At 40.8% G+C, this 15433-nt stretch overlaps 1 protein-coding gene across 1 annotated transcript in view; it reads left to right on the top strand.

The window, feature by feature from the left end:
* Positions 1-15433, top strand: part of IFT38 (intraflagellar transport 38) — a 257847-nt gene that overhangs the window by 163680 nt on the left and 78734 nt on the right. The window contains exon 5 of the mRNA XM_088448183.1: positions 10954-11049. Coding sequence (XP_088304309.1) covers positions 10954-11049 — 96 coding nt within the window. The remainder of the gene's footprint in view (positions 1-10953; positions 11050-15433) is intronic.

Raw genomic sequence — 15433 nt, 5'->3', positions numbered from 1 at the left:
CTGTTACCTGGTACTTACCAAATATACCTTTGCTTCCTGTCATTTACCAAATATACCTCTATTACCTGTCACTTACCAAATATACCTCTGCTACCTGTCACTTACCAAATATACCTCTATTACCTGTCACTTACCATCTAGACCTCTGTTTCCTGTCACTTACCAAATATACCTCTGTTACCTGGTACTTACCAAATATACCTTTGCTACCTGTCATTTACCATATATACCTCTGCTACCTGTCACTTACCAAATATACCTCTATTACCTGTCATTTACCAAATATACCTCTATTACCTGTCATTTACCAAATATACCTCTGCTACCTGTCACTTACCAAATATACCTCTGCTACCTGTCACTTACCAAATATACCTCTATTACCTGTCACTTACCAACTAGACCTCTGCTACCTGTCACTTACCAAATATACCTCTATTACCTGTCACTTACCAAATATACCTCTGCTACCTGTCACTTACCAACTAGACCTCTGTTACCTGTCACTTACCAAATATACCTGTTACCTGGTACTTACCAAATATACCTTTGCTACCTGTCATTTACCAAATATACCTCTATTACCTGTCATTTACCAAATATACCTCTGCTACCTGTCACTTACCAAATATACCTCTGCTACCTGTCACTTACCAAATATACCTCTATTACCTGTCACTTACCAACTAGACCTCTGCTACCTGTCACTTACCAAATATACCTCTATTACCTGTCACTTACCAAATATACCTCTGCTACCTGTCACTTACCAAATATACCTCTGTTACCTGTCACTTACCAAATATACCTCTGTTACCTGTCACTTACCAAATATACCTCTATTACCTGTCACTTACCAACTAGACCTATGCTACCTGTCACTTACCAAATAAACTTCTATTACCTGATACTTACCAAATATACCTCTGCTACCTGTAATTTACCAAATATACCTCTGCTACCTGTCACTTACCAAATATACCTCTATTACCTGTCACTTACCAGATGTACCTCTATTACCTGTCACTTACCAAATAAACTTCTATTACCTGTCACTTACCAAATATACCTCTATTACCTGTCACTTACCAAATAAATCTCTGCTACCTGTCACTTACCAAATAAACTTCTGCTACCTGTCACTTACCAAATATACCTCTGCTCCCTGTCACTTACCAAATATACCTCTATTACCTGTCACTTACCAAATAGACCTCTGTTACCTGTCACTTACCAAATAGACCTCTGTTACCTGTCACTTACCAAGTAGACCTCTGCTACCTGTCACTTATCAAATATACCTCTGCTACCTGTCACTTATCAAATATACCTATGCTACCTTTCACTTAACCAAATATACCTCTATTACCTGTCACTTACCAAATATACCTCTGCTACCTGTCACTTACCAAATATACCTCTGCTACATGTCACTTACCAAGTATACCTCTGCTACCTGTCACTTACCAAATAGACCTCTATTTCCTGTCACTTACCAAATAGACCTCTGTTACCTGTCACTTACCAAATAGACCTCTGCTACCTGTCACTTACCAAATAGACCTCTGCTACCTTTCACTTAACCAAATATACCTCTATTACCTGTCACTTACCAAATATACCTCTGCTACCTGTCACTTACCAACTAGACCTCTATTACCTGTCACTTACCAAATATACCTCTGCTACCTGTCTCTTACCAAATATACCTCTGCTACCTGTCACTTACCAACTAGACCTCTGCTACCTGTCACTTACCAACTAGACCTCTGCTACCTGTCACTTACCAAATATACCTCTGCTACCTGTCACTTACCAAATATACCTCTATTACCTGTCACTTACCAACTAGACCTCTATTACCTGTCACTTACCAAATATACCTGTTACCTGTCATTTACCAAATCGACCTCTGCTACCTGTCACTTACCAAATATACCTCTGTTACCTGTCACTTACCAAATATACCTCTGTTACCTGTCACTTACCAAATATACCTCTGCTACCTGTCACTTACCAAATATACCTCTGTTACCTGTCACTTACCAAATATACCTCTATTACCTGTCACTTACCAACTAGACCTATGCTACCTGTCATTTACCAAATATACCTCTGTTACCTGGTACTTACCAAATATACCTCTGCTACCTGTCATTTACCAAATATACCTCTGCTACCTGTCACTTACCAAATATACCTCTATTACCTGTCACTTACCAAATAAATCTCTGCTACCTGTCACTTACCAAATAAACTTCTGCTACCTGTCACTTACCAAATATACCTCTGCTCCCTGTCACTTACCAAATATACCTCTATTACCTGTCACTTACCAAATAGACCTCTGTTACCTGTCACTTACCAAATAGACCTCTGTTACCTGTCACTTACCAAATAGACCTCTGCTACCTGTCACTTATCAAATATACCTCTGCTACCTGTCACTTATCAAATATACCTCTGCTACCTTTCACTTAACCAAATATACCTCTATTACCTGTCACTTACCAAATATACCTCTGCTACCTTTCACTTAACCAAATATACCTCTATTACCTGTCACTTACCAAATATACCTCTGCTACCTGTCACTTACCAACTAGACCTCTATTACCTGTCACTTACCAAATATACCTCTGCTACCTGTCACTTACCAAATATACCTCTGCTACCTGTCACTTACCAACTAGACCTCTGCTACCTGTCACTTACCAACTAGACCTCTGCTACCTGTCACTTACCAACTAGACCTCTGCTACCTGTCACTTACCAACTAGACCTCTGCTACCTGTCACTTACCAAATATACCTCTGCTACCTGTCACTTACCAAATATACCTCTATTACCTGTCACTTACCAACTAGACCTCTATTACCTGTCACTTACCAAATATACCTGTTACCTGTCATTTACCAAATAGACCTCTGCTACCTGTCACTTACCAAATATACCTCTGTTACCTGTCACTTACCAAATATACCTCTGTTACCTGTCACTTACCAAATATACCTCTGCTACCTGTCACTTACCAAATATAGCTCTGTTACCTGTCACTTACCAAATATACCTCTATTACCTGTCACTTACCAACTAGACCTATGCTACCTGTCATTTACCAAATATACCTCTGTTACCTGGTACTTACCAAATATACCTCTGCTACCTGCCATTTACCAAATATACCTCTGCTACCTGTCACTTACCAAATATACCTCTATTACCTGTCACTTACCAAATATACCTCTATTACCTGTCACTTACCAAATAGACCTCTGTTACCTGTCACTTACCAAATAGACCTCTGTTACCTGTCTCTTACCAAATAGACCTCTGCTACCTGTCACTTATCAAATAGACCTCTGCTACCTGTCACTTATCAAATATACCTCTGCTACCTGTCACTTATCAAATATACCTCTGCTACCTTTCACTTAACCAAATATACCTCTATTACCTGTCACTTACCAAATATACCTCTGCTACCTGTCACTTACCAAATATACCTCTGCTACCTGTCACTTACCAAATAGACCTCTATTTCCTGTCACTTACCAAATAGACCTCTGTTACCTGTCACTTACCAAATAGACCTCTGCTACCTGTCACTTACCAAATATACCTCTGCTACCTTTCACTTAACCAAATATACCTCTATTACCTGTCACTTACCAAATATACCTCTGCTACCTGTCACTTACCAACTAGACCTCTATTACCTGTCACTTACCAAATATACCTCTGCTACCTGTCACTTACCAAATATACCTCTGCTACCTGTCACTTACCAACTAGACCTCTGCTACCTGTCACTTACCAACTAGACCTCTGCTACCTGTCACTTACCAAATATACCTCTGCTACCTGTCACTTACCAAATATACCTCTGCTATCTGTCACTTACCAAATATACCTCTGCTACCTGTCACTTACCAAATATACCTCTGCTACCTCTCACTTACCAAATATACCTCTGCTACCTGTCACTTACCAAATATACCTCTGTTACCTGTCACTTACCAAATATACCTCTGTTACCTGGTACTTACCAGATATACCTTTGCTACCTGTCACTTACCAAATATACCTCTGTTACCTGGTACTTACCAAATATACCTTTGCTTCCTGTCATTTACCAAATATACCTCTATTACCTGTCACTTACCAAATATACCTCTGCTACCTGTCACTTACCAAATATACCTCTATTACCTGTCACTTACCATCTAGACCTCTGTTTCCTGTCACTTACCAAATATACCTCTGTTACCTGGTACTTACCAAATATACCTTTGCTACCTGTCATTTACCATATATACCTCTGCTACCTGTCACTTACCAAATATACCTCTATTACCTGTCATTTACCAAATATACCTCTATTACCTGTCATTTACCAAATATACCTCTGCTACCTGTCACTTACCAAATATACCTCTGCTACCTGTCACTTACCAAATATACCTCTATTACCTGTCACTTACCAACTAGACCTCTGCTACCTGTCACTTACCAAATATACCTCTATTACCTGTCACTTACCAAATATACCTCTGCTACCTGTCACTTACCAACTAGACCTCTGTTACCTGTCACTTACCAAATATACCTGTTACCTGGTACTTACCAAATATACCTTTGCTACCTGTCATTTACCAAATATACCTCTATTACCTGTCATTTACCAAATATACCTCTGCTACCTGTCACTTACCAAATATACCTCTGCTACCTGTCACTTACCAAATATACCTCTATTACCTGTCACTTACCAACTAGACCTCTGCTACCTGTCACTTACCAAATATACCTCTATTACCTGTCACTTACCAAATATACCTCTGCTACCTGTCACTTACCAAATATACCTCTGTTACCTGTCACTTACCAAATATACCTCTGTTACCTGTCACTTACCAAATATACCTCTGTTACCTGTCACTCACCAAATATACCTCTGCTACCTGTCACTTACCAAATATACCTCTATTACCTGTCACTTACCAACTAGACCTCTGCTACCTGTCATTTACCAAATATACCTCTATTACCTGTCACTTACCAAATATACCTGTTACCTGTCATTTACCAAATAGACCTCTGCTACCTGTCACTTACCAAATAGACCTCTGTTACCTGTCACTTACCAAATATACCTCTATTACCTGTCACTTACCAAATAAATCTCTGCTACCTGTCACTTACCAAATAAACTTCTATTACCTGTCACTTACCAAATAAACCTCTGCTACCTGTCACTTACCAAATATACCTCTGTTACCTGTCACTTACCAAATATACCTCTGCTACCTGTCACTTACTAACTAGACCTCTGCTACCTGTCACTTACCAAATGGATCTCTATTACCTGTCACTTACCAAATAAACTTCTATTACCTGTCTCTTACCAAATAAATCTCTGCTACCTGTCACTTACCAAATAAACTTCTATTACCTGTCTCTTACCAAATAAATCTCTGCTACCTGTCACTTACCAAATAAACTTCTATTACCTGTCACTTACCAAATAAACCTCTGCTACCTGTCACTTACCAAATATACCTCTATTACCTGTCACTTACCAAATATACCTCTATTACCTGTCACTTACCAAATAGACCTCTGTTACCTGTCACTTACCAAATAGACCTCTGTTACCTGTCTCTTACCAAATAGACCTCTGCTACCTGTCACTTATCAAATAGACCTCTGCTACCTGTCACTTATCAAATATACCTCTGCTACCTGTCACTTATCAAATATACCTCTGCTACCTTTCACTTAACCAAATATACCTCTATTACCTGTCACTTACCAAATATACCTCTGCTACCTGTCACTTACCAAATATACCTCTGCTACCTGTCACTTACCAAATAGACCTCTATTTCCTGTCACTTACCAAATAGACCTCTGTTACCTGTCACTTACCAAATAGACCTCTGCTACCTGTCACTTACCAAATATACCTCTGCTACCTTTCACTTAACCAAATATACCTCTATTACCTGTCACTTACCAAATATACCTCTGCTACCTGTCACTTACCAACTAGACCTCTATTACCTGTCACTTACCAAATATACCTCTGCTACCTGTCACTTACCAACTAGACCTCTGCTACCTGTCACTTACCAACTAGACCTCTGCTACCTGTCACTTACCAAATATACCTCTGCTACCTGTCACTTACCAAATATACCTCTGCTATCTGTCACTTACCAAATATACCTCTGCTACCTGTCACTTACCAAATATACCTCTGCTACCTCTCACTTACCAAATATACCTCTGCTACCTGTCACTTACCAAATATACCTCTGTTACCTGTCACTTACCAAATATACCTCTGTTACCTGGTACTTACCAGATATACCTTTGCTACCTGTCACTTACCAAATATACCTCTGTTACCTGGTACTTACCAAATATACCTTTGCTTCCTGTCATTTACCAAATATACCTCTATTACCTGTCACTTACCAAATATACCTCTGCTACCTGTCACTTACCAAATATACCTCTATTACCTGTCACTTACCATCTAGACCTCTGTTTCCTGTCACTTACCAAATATACCTCTGTTACCTGGTACTTACCAAATATACCTTTGCTACCTGTCATTTACCATATATACCTCTGCTACCTGTCACTTACCAAATATACCTCTATTACCTGTCATTTACCAAATATACCTCTATTACCTGTCATTTACCAAATATACCTCTGCTACCTGTCACTTACCAAATATACCTCTGCTACCTGTCACTTACCAAATATACCTCTATTACCTGTCACTTACCAACTAGACCTCTGCTACCTGTCACTTACCAAATATACCTCTATTACCTGTCACTTACCAAATATACCTCTGCTACCTGTCACTTACCAACTAGACCTCTGTTACCTGTCACTTACCAAATATACCTGTTACCTGGTACTTACCAAATATACCTTTGCTACCTGTCATTTACCAAATATACCTCTATTACCTGTCATTTACCAAATATACCTCTGCTACCTGTCACTTACCAAATATACCTCTGCTACCTGTCACTTACCAAATATACCTCTATTACCTGTCACTTACCAACTAGACCTCTGCTACCTGTCACTTACCAAATATACCTCTATTACCTGTCACTTACCAAATATACCTCTGCTACCTGTCACTTACCAAATATACCTCTGTTACCTGTCACTTACCAAATATACCTCTGTTACCTGTCACTTACCAAATATACCTCTGTTACCTGTCACTCACCAAATATACCTCTGCTACCTGTCACTTACCAAATATACCTCTATTACCTGTCACTTACCAACTAGACCTCTGCTACCTGTCATTTACCAAATATACCTCTATTACCTGTCACTTACCAAATATACCTGTTACCTGTCATTTACCAAATAGACCTCTGCTACCTGTCACTTACCAAATAGACCTCTGTTACCTGTCACTTACCAAATATACCTCTATTACCTGTCACTTACCAAATAAATCTCTGCTACCTGTCACTTACCAAATAAACTTCTATTACCTGTCACTTACCAAATAAACCTCTGCTACCTGTCACTTACCAAATATACCTCTGTTACCTGTCACTTACCAAATATACCTCTGCTACCTGTCACTTACTAACTAGACCTCTGCTACCTGTCACTTACCAAATGGATCTCTATTACCTGTCACTTACCAAATAAACTTCTATTACCTGTCTCTTACCAAATAAATCTCTGCTACCTGTCACTTACCAAATAAACTTCTATTACCTGTCTCTTACCAAATAAATCTCTGCTACCTGTCACTTACCAAATAAACTTCTATTACCTGTCACTTACCAAATAAACCTCTGCTACCTGTCACTTACCAAATATACCTCTATTACCTGTCACTTACCAAATATACCTCTATTACCTGTCACTTACCAAATAGACCTCTGTTACCTGTCACTTACCAAATAGACCTCTGTTACCTGTCTCTTACCAAATAGACCTCTGCTACCTGTCACTTATCAAATAGACCTCTGCTACCTGTCACTTATCAAATATACCTCTGCTACCTGTCACTTATCAAATATACCTCTGCTACCTTTCACTTAACCAAATATACCTCTATTACCTGTCACTTACCAAATATACCTCTGCTACCTGTCACTTACCAAATAGACCTCTATTTCCTGTCACTTACCAAATAGACCTCTGTTACCTGTCACTTACCAAATAGACCTCTGCTACCTGTCACTTACCAAATATACCTCTGCTACCTTTCACTTAACCAAATATACCTCTATTACCTGTCACTTACCAAATATACCTCTGCTACCTGTCACTTACCAACTAGACCTCTATTACCTGTCACTTACCAAATATACCTCTGCTACCTGTCACTTACCAAATATACCTCTGCTACCTGTCACTTACCAACTAGACCTCTGCTACCTGTCACTTACCAACTAGACCTCTGCTACCTGTCACTTACCAAATATACCTCTGCTACCTGTCACTTACCAAATATACCTCTGCTATCTGTCACTTACCAAATATACCTCTGCTACCTGTCACTTACCAAATATACCTCTGCTACCTCTCACTTACCAAATATACCTCTGCTACCTGTCACTTACCAAATATACCTCTGTTACCTGTCACTTACCAAATATACCTCTGTTACCTGGTACTTACCAGATATACCTTTGCTACCTGTCACTTACCAAATATACCTCTGTTACCTGGTACTTACCAAATATACCTTTGCTTCCTGTCATTTACCAAATATACCTCTATTACCTGTCACTTACCAAATATACCTCTGCTACCTGTCACTTACCAAATATACCTCTATTACCTGTCACTTACCATCTAGACCTCTGTTTCCTGTCACTTACCAAATATACCTCTGTTACCTGGTACTTACCAAATATACCTTTGCTACCTGTCATTTACCATATATACCTCTGCTACCTGTCACTTACCAAATATACCTCTATTACCTGTCATTTACCAAATATACCTCTATTACCTGTCATTTACCAAATATACCTCTGCTACCTGTCACTTACCAAATATACCTCTGCTACCTGTCACTTACCAAATATACCTCTATTACCTGTCACTTACCAACTAGACCTCTGCTACCTGTCACTTACCAAATATACCTCTATTACCTGTCACTTACCAAATATACCTCTGCTACCTGTCACTTACCAACTAGACCTCTGTTACCTGTCACTTACCAAATATACCTGTTACCTGGTACTTACCAAATATACCTTTGCTACCTGTCATTTACCAAATATACCTCTATTACCTGTCATTTACCAAATATACCTCTGCTACCTGTCACTTACCAAATATACCTCTGCTACCTGTCACTTACCAAATATACCTCTATTACCTGTCACTTACCAACTAGACCTCTGCTACCTGTCACTTACCAAATATACCTCTATTACCTGTCACTTACCAAATATACCTCTGCTACCTGTCACTTACCAAATATACCTCTGTTACCTGTCACTTACCAAATATACCTCTGTTACCTGTCACTTACCAAATATACCTCTGTTACCTGTCACTCACCAAATATACCTCTGCTACCTGTCACTTACCAAATATACCTCTATTACCTGTCACTTACCAACTAGACCTCTGCTACCTGTCATTTACCAAATATACCTCTATTACCTGTCACTTACCAAATATACCTGTTACCTGTCATTTACCAAATAGACCTCTGCTACCTGTCACTTACCAAATATACCTCTGTTACCTGTCACTTACCAAATATACCTCTGCTACCTGTCACTTACTAACTAGACCTCTGCTACCTGTCACTTACCAAATGGATCTCTATTACCTGTCACTTACCAAATAAACTTCTATTACCTGTCTCTTACCAAATAAATCTCTGCTACCTGTCACTTACCAAATAAACTTCTATTACCTGTCACTTACCAAATAAACCTCTGCTACATGTCATTTACCACCTTTGCCTTGTGGAGGGGCACACAGCCGTTTTTCACAGTAAAAGCTTTTGAATTGATGTGATAATTACACTACTGTATGGCACACTGTGCCTCCTGGCTTCACACAACAAGGTGCACTTATAGGTTATGGGGGCATCTCCTGAGAGTGAAGAATAGGTGTGTGCCTTAATGCGCCCTGGGTGGATTTTGCAGACACCCGCGTGCATCCAAGGTAACTGATAAATATCCTCCCCTATGGTAACTTTTGTACTGTATAATCCAATGGGTGCCAGTCTGCGGTAACAATTTGCAATACTCTGACGAGGATGGATTAACCATTAAAGAAGAAGTTAGGCTCCCATGAGTGTAAAGGTACTCCGAGCTTTCTGGTGGCAGAGTTCTCCTATGACCTGCAAATAAAATTCCTCAATTGAGTCATATTAGTTACTTTAGTTTGCCTGTTAAGAGCTGCCATATTTATTACTGTGTGCAATTATGAAGCTTCCTAGAAGCCTCAGCTAGCTATGTATAATTGTCAGTAAGGTGTTTGAAGAAGACTTTGCACTACTGTTAAAATAATCCTAATTGCAGTAATGGGATTCATATAATAGAGTTTTTATGACAAACAGAAGGATGTAAAGAGAACGGTTACACAGGGTGAACCGTATTGTTAAACCTAAGATGATTTGTTTGTATTTTTCAGTATAATAACACTGTTGTGTTAGCGGTTCAGGTTGATTGATGAATCTACGCCAGCAGTTACTATACACTGGTGGTGCCTTTTATATACACACACAGCGTATAGTAATTGTGATTAGGATCCCCTCTGTTCCTCCCTGCAAACACTGTATTTATTGTACTGCTTGTTATACTGAAGTGGCAGGAACTGAGTTCAGCTTATTCCCATTGCATTCTCATGTCCTGTGCAGCTGATGTTCATTCCAGGCCTTGTCAGCCACACTTATCTCAGTATGTCGTCCCTCAGATTACCGACCTGAAAATGGCCAGGCAGCTTGCCTCTGAAATCACCTCGAAAGGAGCTTCGCTTTATGACATCCTGGGCAAGGAGGCCGACCTGAGAGTAAGTGCAATGTTGTAGCCTTCATCCATGAAGACGACATTTCCATACAGTAAAACTATTATTGTTCACCATGTTTACGGGAGCTTTGATGGTAATCTGCGTGCATTGTGTGGCGGAGGTTGCAGCTGATGATCAAGCACCTGATTAAGAGTAGGGAGAGGTTTAAAATAAAGTTGTTTGAGTTGCCTGAGAGCCGTCCAGCTGCTGCTACCTTGACAACCATCCAAGGAATGCACTTTACCTTCAAACCTAATCAGGATGAAGTATCAGGTGCGTGATAGAAAGGACTTTATTCACAGAAGTGCGGAGGTCCTGGGTGCCGAACCAAAATGTTTCTCTGTTTTTATTAAAATCTCTAAAGTTACATTGTATTTCAGTGTTTTTAAAATAGTTATTAAGAGAGAACTCAATGGTAAACATTTAATTACAAAACCTCCTCTCCCATTAGTAGATATGGACCCCCCTAGTCCTTCAGTTGTACCCCTTTCACACCAGAGCAAAAACCTGGGTTTTTGCTGGGTCTACCCGGGTCGCAGCTCGGTGTAAAAGGGTCCCTGAAAAATAACCCAGGTCAAGTGACCCTGCAATCCAACCCTGGTAGCTACCAGGGTTGGACCCAGGATGGACCCAGGTAATGGTGCAGTGTAAACGGTGCAATCCGGGTTATCCGACCTGGGTCATGCCTAAAATGAGCAGATTGGTGGTTGTGGAGCAGTCACCTCCCACTTTTTATGACCTCACAGGTTTATCAGGGCAGACCTGAGTTCAGTGTGAACAGGGCTGACCTGGGAGTAACCCAGATTGAAGGTGCAGTGGGGTCTGACCTGGGTTTGAACCATGTCCAAAAACTCAGGTTGGACCCAGGTTTTTGGTGGAAAAGAGATATTACTCCCACCAGCCAGCTCAAGCAGTGGTTGTATCTCCAGGAACGTGTACTGTACAGTCCATTCACTAGTTGTTGATGCAGTGCGTGGTTATCTTCCTGCTGGATGCACCAGTTTGGGGGTAGGAAGTTCATTAATAAAATATTTAATTCATGGAGTTATTTAAATGTATTGATTTTTTAATTTCTCCCTATATGCGTGAACAATAAGCGTTGCAATCTTGCTTTTACTTGTATAATTGCTGGCATACGGTCATCGTGCGTTAGGTGGAGTCTGGCACTGTACTGATGTGGTCCTCACTTTACTGTCAACCAAAATGTACATTACTCCATACCGCTCTGTTCCTTGTCATCCCTACTTTACTAGTCCGAGCCATTGTATTTGTTTTTTTCAGCACCGCTCTCTTAAGTGGGGGTGATTCAATTGTTTGAGCTGCGGGTATTTCTTTTGAGCGCCTGACAGAGCAATTCAATTGTTGCTCCGTTTGGGTGGGCATAGCCGTGGCTGCACACATTTCTGCTTGCGCCCTCCCGGGGAGCCGAGCAGGAATGTACGATAAGTGGGCTTTTTGGGAGCCCAAAGCAGGACTTTAGACGGGGTTAGCTGCTATATGTGGGAAAACCCTGTTCTTTTGGGCCCACACATGTGGCACTGGTGTCCGAACGGAGCAACGATTGAATTGCTCCGTCGGGCGCCCAAAAAACATTTGTATCGCCCCCATAGAATAGGACTGCGTAGACGAGTTAAAGAGAAATAATCAGCTAGTGGAGTATTGGAGTACTGTAAATCTGGAGATTGCTTGGCATTGTGTTGCTCATAGAATTTCAGATTGGTAAAGCCTTTTAAATACTATTAAAAATTAATTTCTTTTTAACTTAATTAGTCAAATAAACTAATGTTAAAGGCCATTCAATGTGCAGCTGATGTCTTGATTTAGGAAATTCTGTCCTAAAACGCTTTGGTGTAATACTTGTGCCTACCAGCTCCCTGTGTGGCAGCTCTTCGCCTGGCATTGGCATGCTTCTTGCGGTCTGAGGTTTGGCGCCATTCACTTTTGCTATGGGGTGAGTGTGTAGCACGCCCCCAGTAGTGTTCATTCTAGCACCATGCACCTGTCACAACCCCGTGCAGTTCCTCTTTTTTGCCTGGGGTGTCGCTCTCTGCTCTGGTGCTTCTAGCACTCTCTGGTCTGTATATCAGCTGAGTGTGTTAGAAGTACCAGGCAGGAAAGAGGAACTGCACGGGCTGTGACAGGTGCAGGGTGCTAGAATGAACACTGCCCCTGGTTTTATCCCTGCTGTCATGTGATCTCTGCCATCACAGAGACGGGCTTTTCACACCTGGCTTCCCTATTTAAATTAGTGATGTACAGGCTCGGTTCTACTCGGTTCCGTTCGGTTCTTTTTACCGGATCTTATTGGGTTTCAGCTGTCACGAGTTTTGGATAGCCAATAAGATTCGGTAAAAAGAACCGAACGGAACCGAGTAGAACCGAGCCTGCACATCCCTAATTTAAATACGTACCGCTCTGGCTGCAGATGGTTACCATAGAATTGGGCTCACTACCTAGTTCCAACATGTTGAGGCGCCCTATGAGTATGACTGACCTCTGCATAGCCCCTGTGACCTCTACGTGATCTCCTGGTATCCTGACCCTGACTTTGTTGGTGACTCTTTTTTGCCTAATCCCGGTGCGGCTATTCTGAGACCTGCCAGTGCACCAACTCCCGGTTTAGTTCTTGGCTCTTCCTTAACCGCATGTGGCTTATACAAGACCTCAAGTGCACTAGACCCCGGCTTGCTGACATGTGGACTGTGACCTGCGTATATGATCAGTCACTACAATCTCCTCCACACTATACACAGTAAGCCTATGTAGCCTACATACAGCCACGTTACACACTTTTTAACCTTAACTCTGCTTAGCTATAGAAATATATACTTTTTACTTATTAAGCTATATAGAGTGTCCTATAAACAAATAACCACACATAAGCATAGTGTTTCTAAGAGACAATTAATAATATATATAATAATATAATATATATTACTATAATATATTAATTCTAATATTCGGATATTAGGCTCTCCTAAAGGATATCTGCTCCTTTGCTCCATTTCAAGTCATCAGTCTGATCCAAGAACTTTTAACACATAGGGTCGTATTCAGTTAGCCGCGATAAGCCGTTTTCGGCAAGAAGTTCTCGCCGGTGATGTCATTTCGCCAGGCGAAAATTTATCCACGTATTCAATTCTAAAGACTTTTCGCCGGTGTGAAAGTCTGCACCTTGTAACCAGCAGAATAGATTCGCCTCTGAATGCAGGCGTAAAAAAGTGCAGAATTGCGGTTTTGGGGTGCAAAGGTGCGGAAACCACTCTGCACTCTTCAGACAGCCCCCCAAAGGATAGCTGCGTTAAAAAAAAACGCAAAAAAAATTTGAGGAACTCCCTTAAAAAGCACTTTGAAAATGGGGGCGAAAAAGTACAAAGTGGGGGTACAAATGCAAAAACAAGCGAAATAGACTTTTGGCGGGTCGGCAAGTATGGGGGAGGTGTTTTTTTTAATTGCAGGTGTTTGCTGAAGGTACGTTTTTAGCGCTTTTTAACACTTTAGCGATATTTAACCATGCTTGCACCCATTTAAAAGTACCCCAAATTTGATAGGACTAATTATTTTCACCAAATTATACTGTTTAATGCTATTCTTCACCACTTGTGCAAAGATGCTATATAGAGGCAATTGAAAGCACTTAAGTACCCCAAATAGCTTCAGTAGGGCTAATCGGGGACATCTACATTGATCCCCAATGTTTGTGCATCTTTTGGGGGTGCCAGGCTGATTTCCCCAATTCTGCCAACACTTTTCGCCTGTTACAGTTTCGCCGGGACATGTTTTCGCGTCTTTTGGCATTGAATACGGGGATTATCGGCGACGCGCGCAATACTTTTCCGCATGCAAAACCAGCCGTGACGGCGGAAACTCCGGCATGCGAAAAGTCCGGGACTTTTCGCACCTACTTGAATACGGGCCATAGGGGTAAATGTAATAACCTGCACAAAGCAGGCATCGGGGAGATTCTGTCTGCCTGATGATTTAAAGGGGCAATCACTTAAAAGGGCAAAACCAGATTGGTTTTGCTGTTTAAATGATTGCCCCATTAAGACCTTGGGCAAACTCGCTGATGCCTGCATCACGCAGGATATTACAATTACCCCCTAGTCATTACAGACACCACATTATATTAATATGTGTATAGACAGGTGCACTCTTAGTAAAAGTGTTCATAAATCGTTACACAGCGAGAAAACCCCAAGTATACTTTCTCATCTTGTATTTTGAAGCTTTTATGAGAAATCAGATTTAAATTTGGTAGAGGAAGGGTTACTTTTCACTGCCCGACTCTGTATTGCGTTTGCTGGGGTGAAGCCAAACGCCCGCTGATGACTCACAGATGTGTATAATTAGACGGCTGAGGCCGCGATTTAGAGGCAGCGCAACA

Source organism: Taudactylus pleione, unplaced genomic scaffold (genome assembly GCF_031769625.1).
Source record: "Taudactylus pleione unplaced genomic scaffold, aTauple2 ptg000451l, whole genome shotgun sequence".
In the NCBI taxonomy this organism is placed as follows: domain Eukaryota; kingdom Metazoa; phylum Chordata; class Amphibia; order Anura; family Myobatrachidae; genus Taudactylus; species Taudactylus pleione.
Note: the sequence above shows the minus strand (reverse complement) of the source record. Positions and strands in the feature narration are given on the sequence as shown.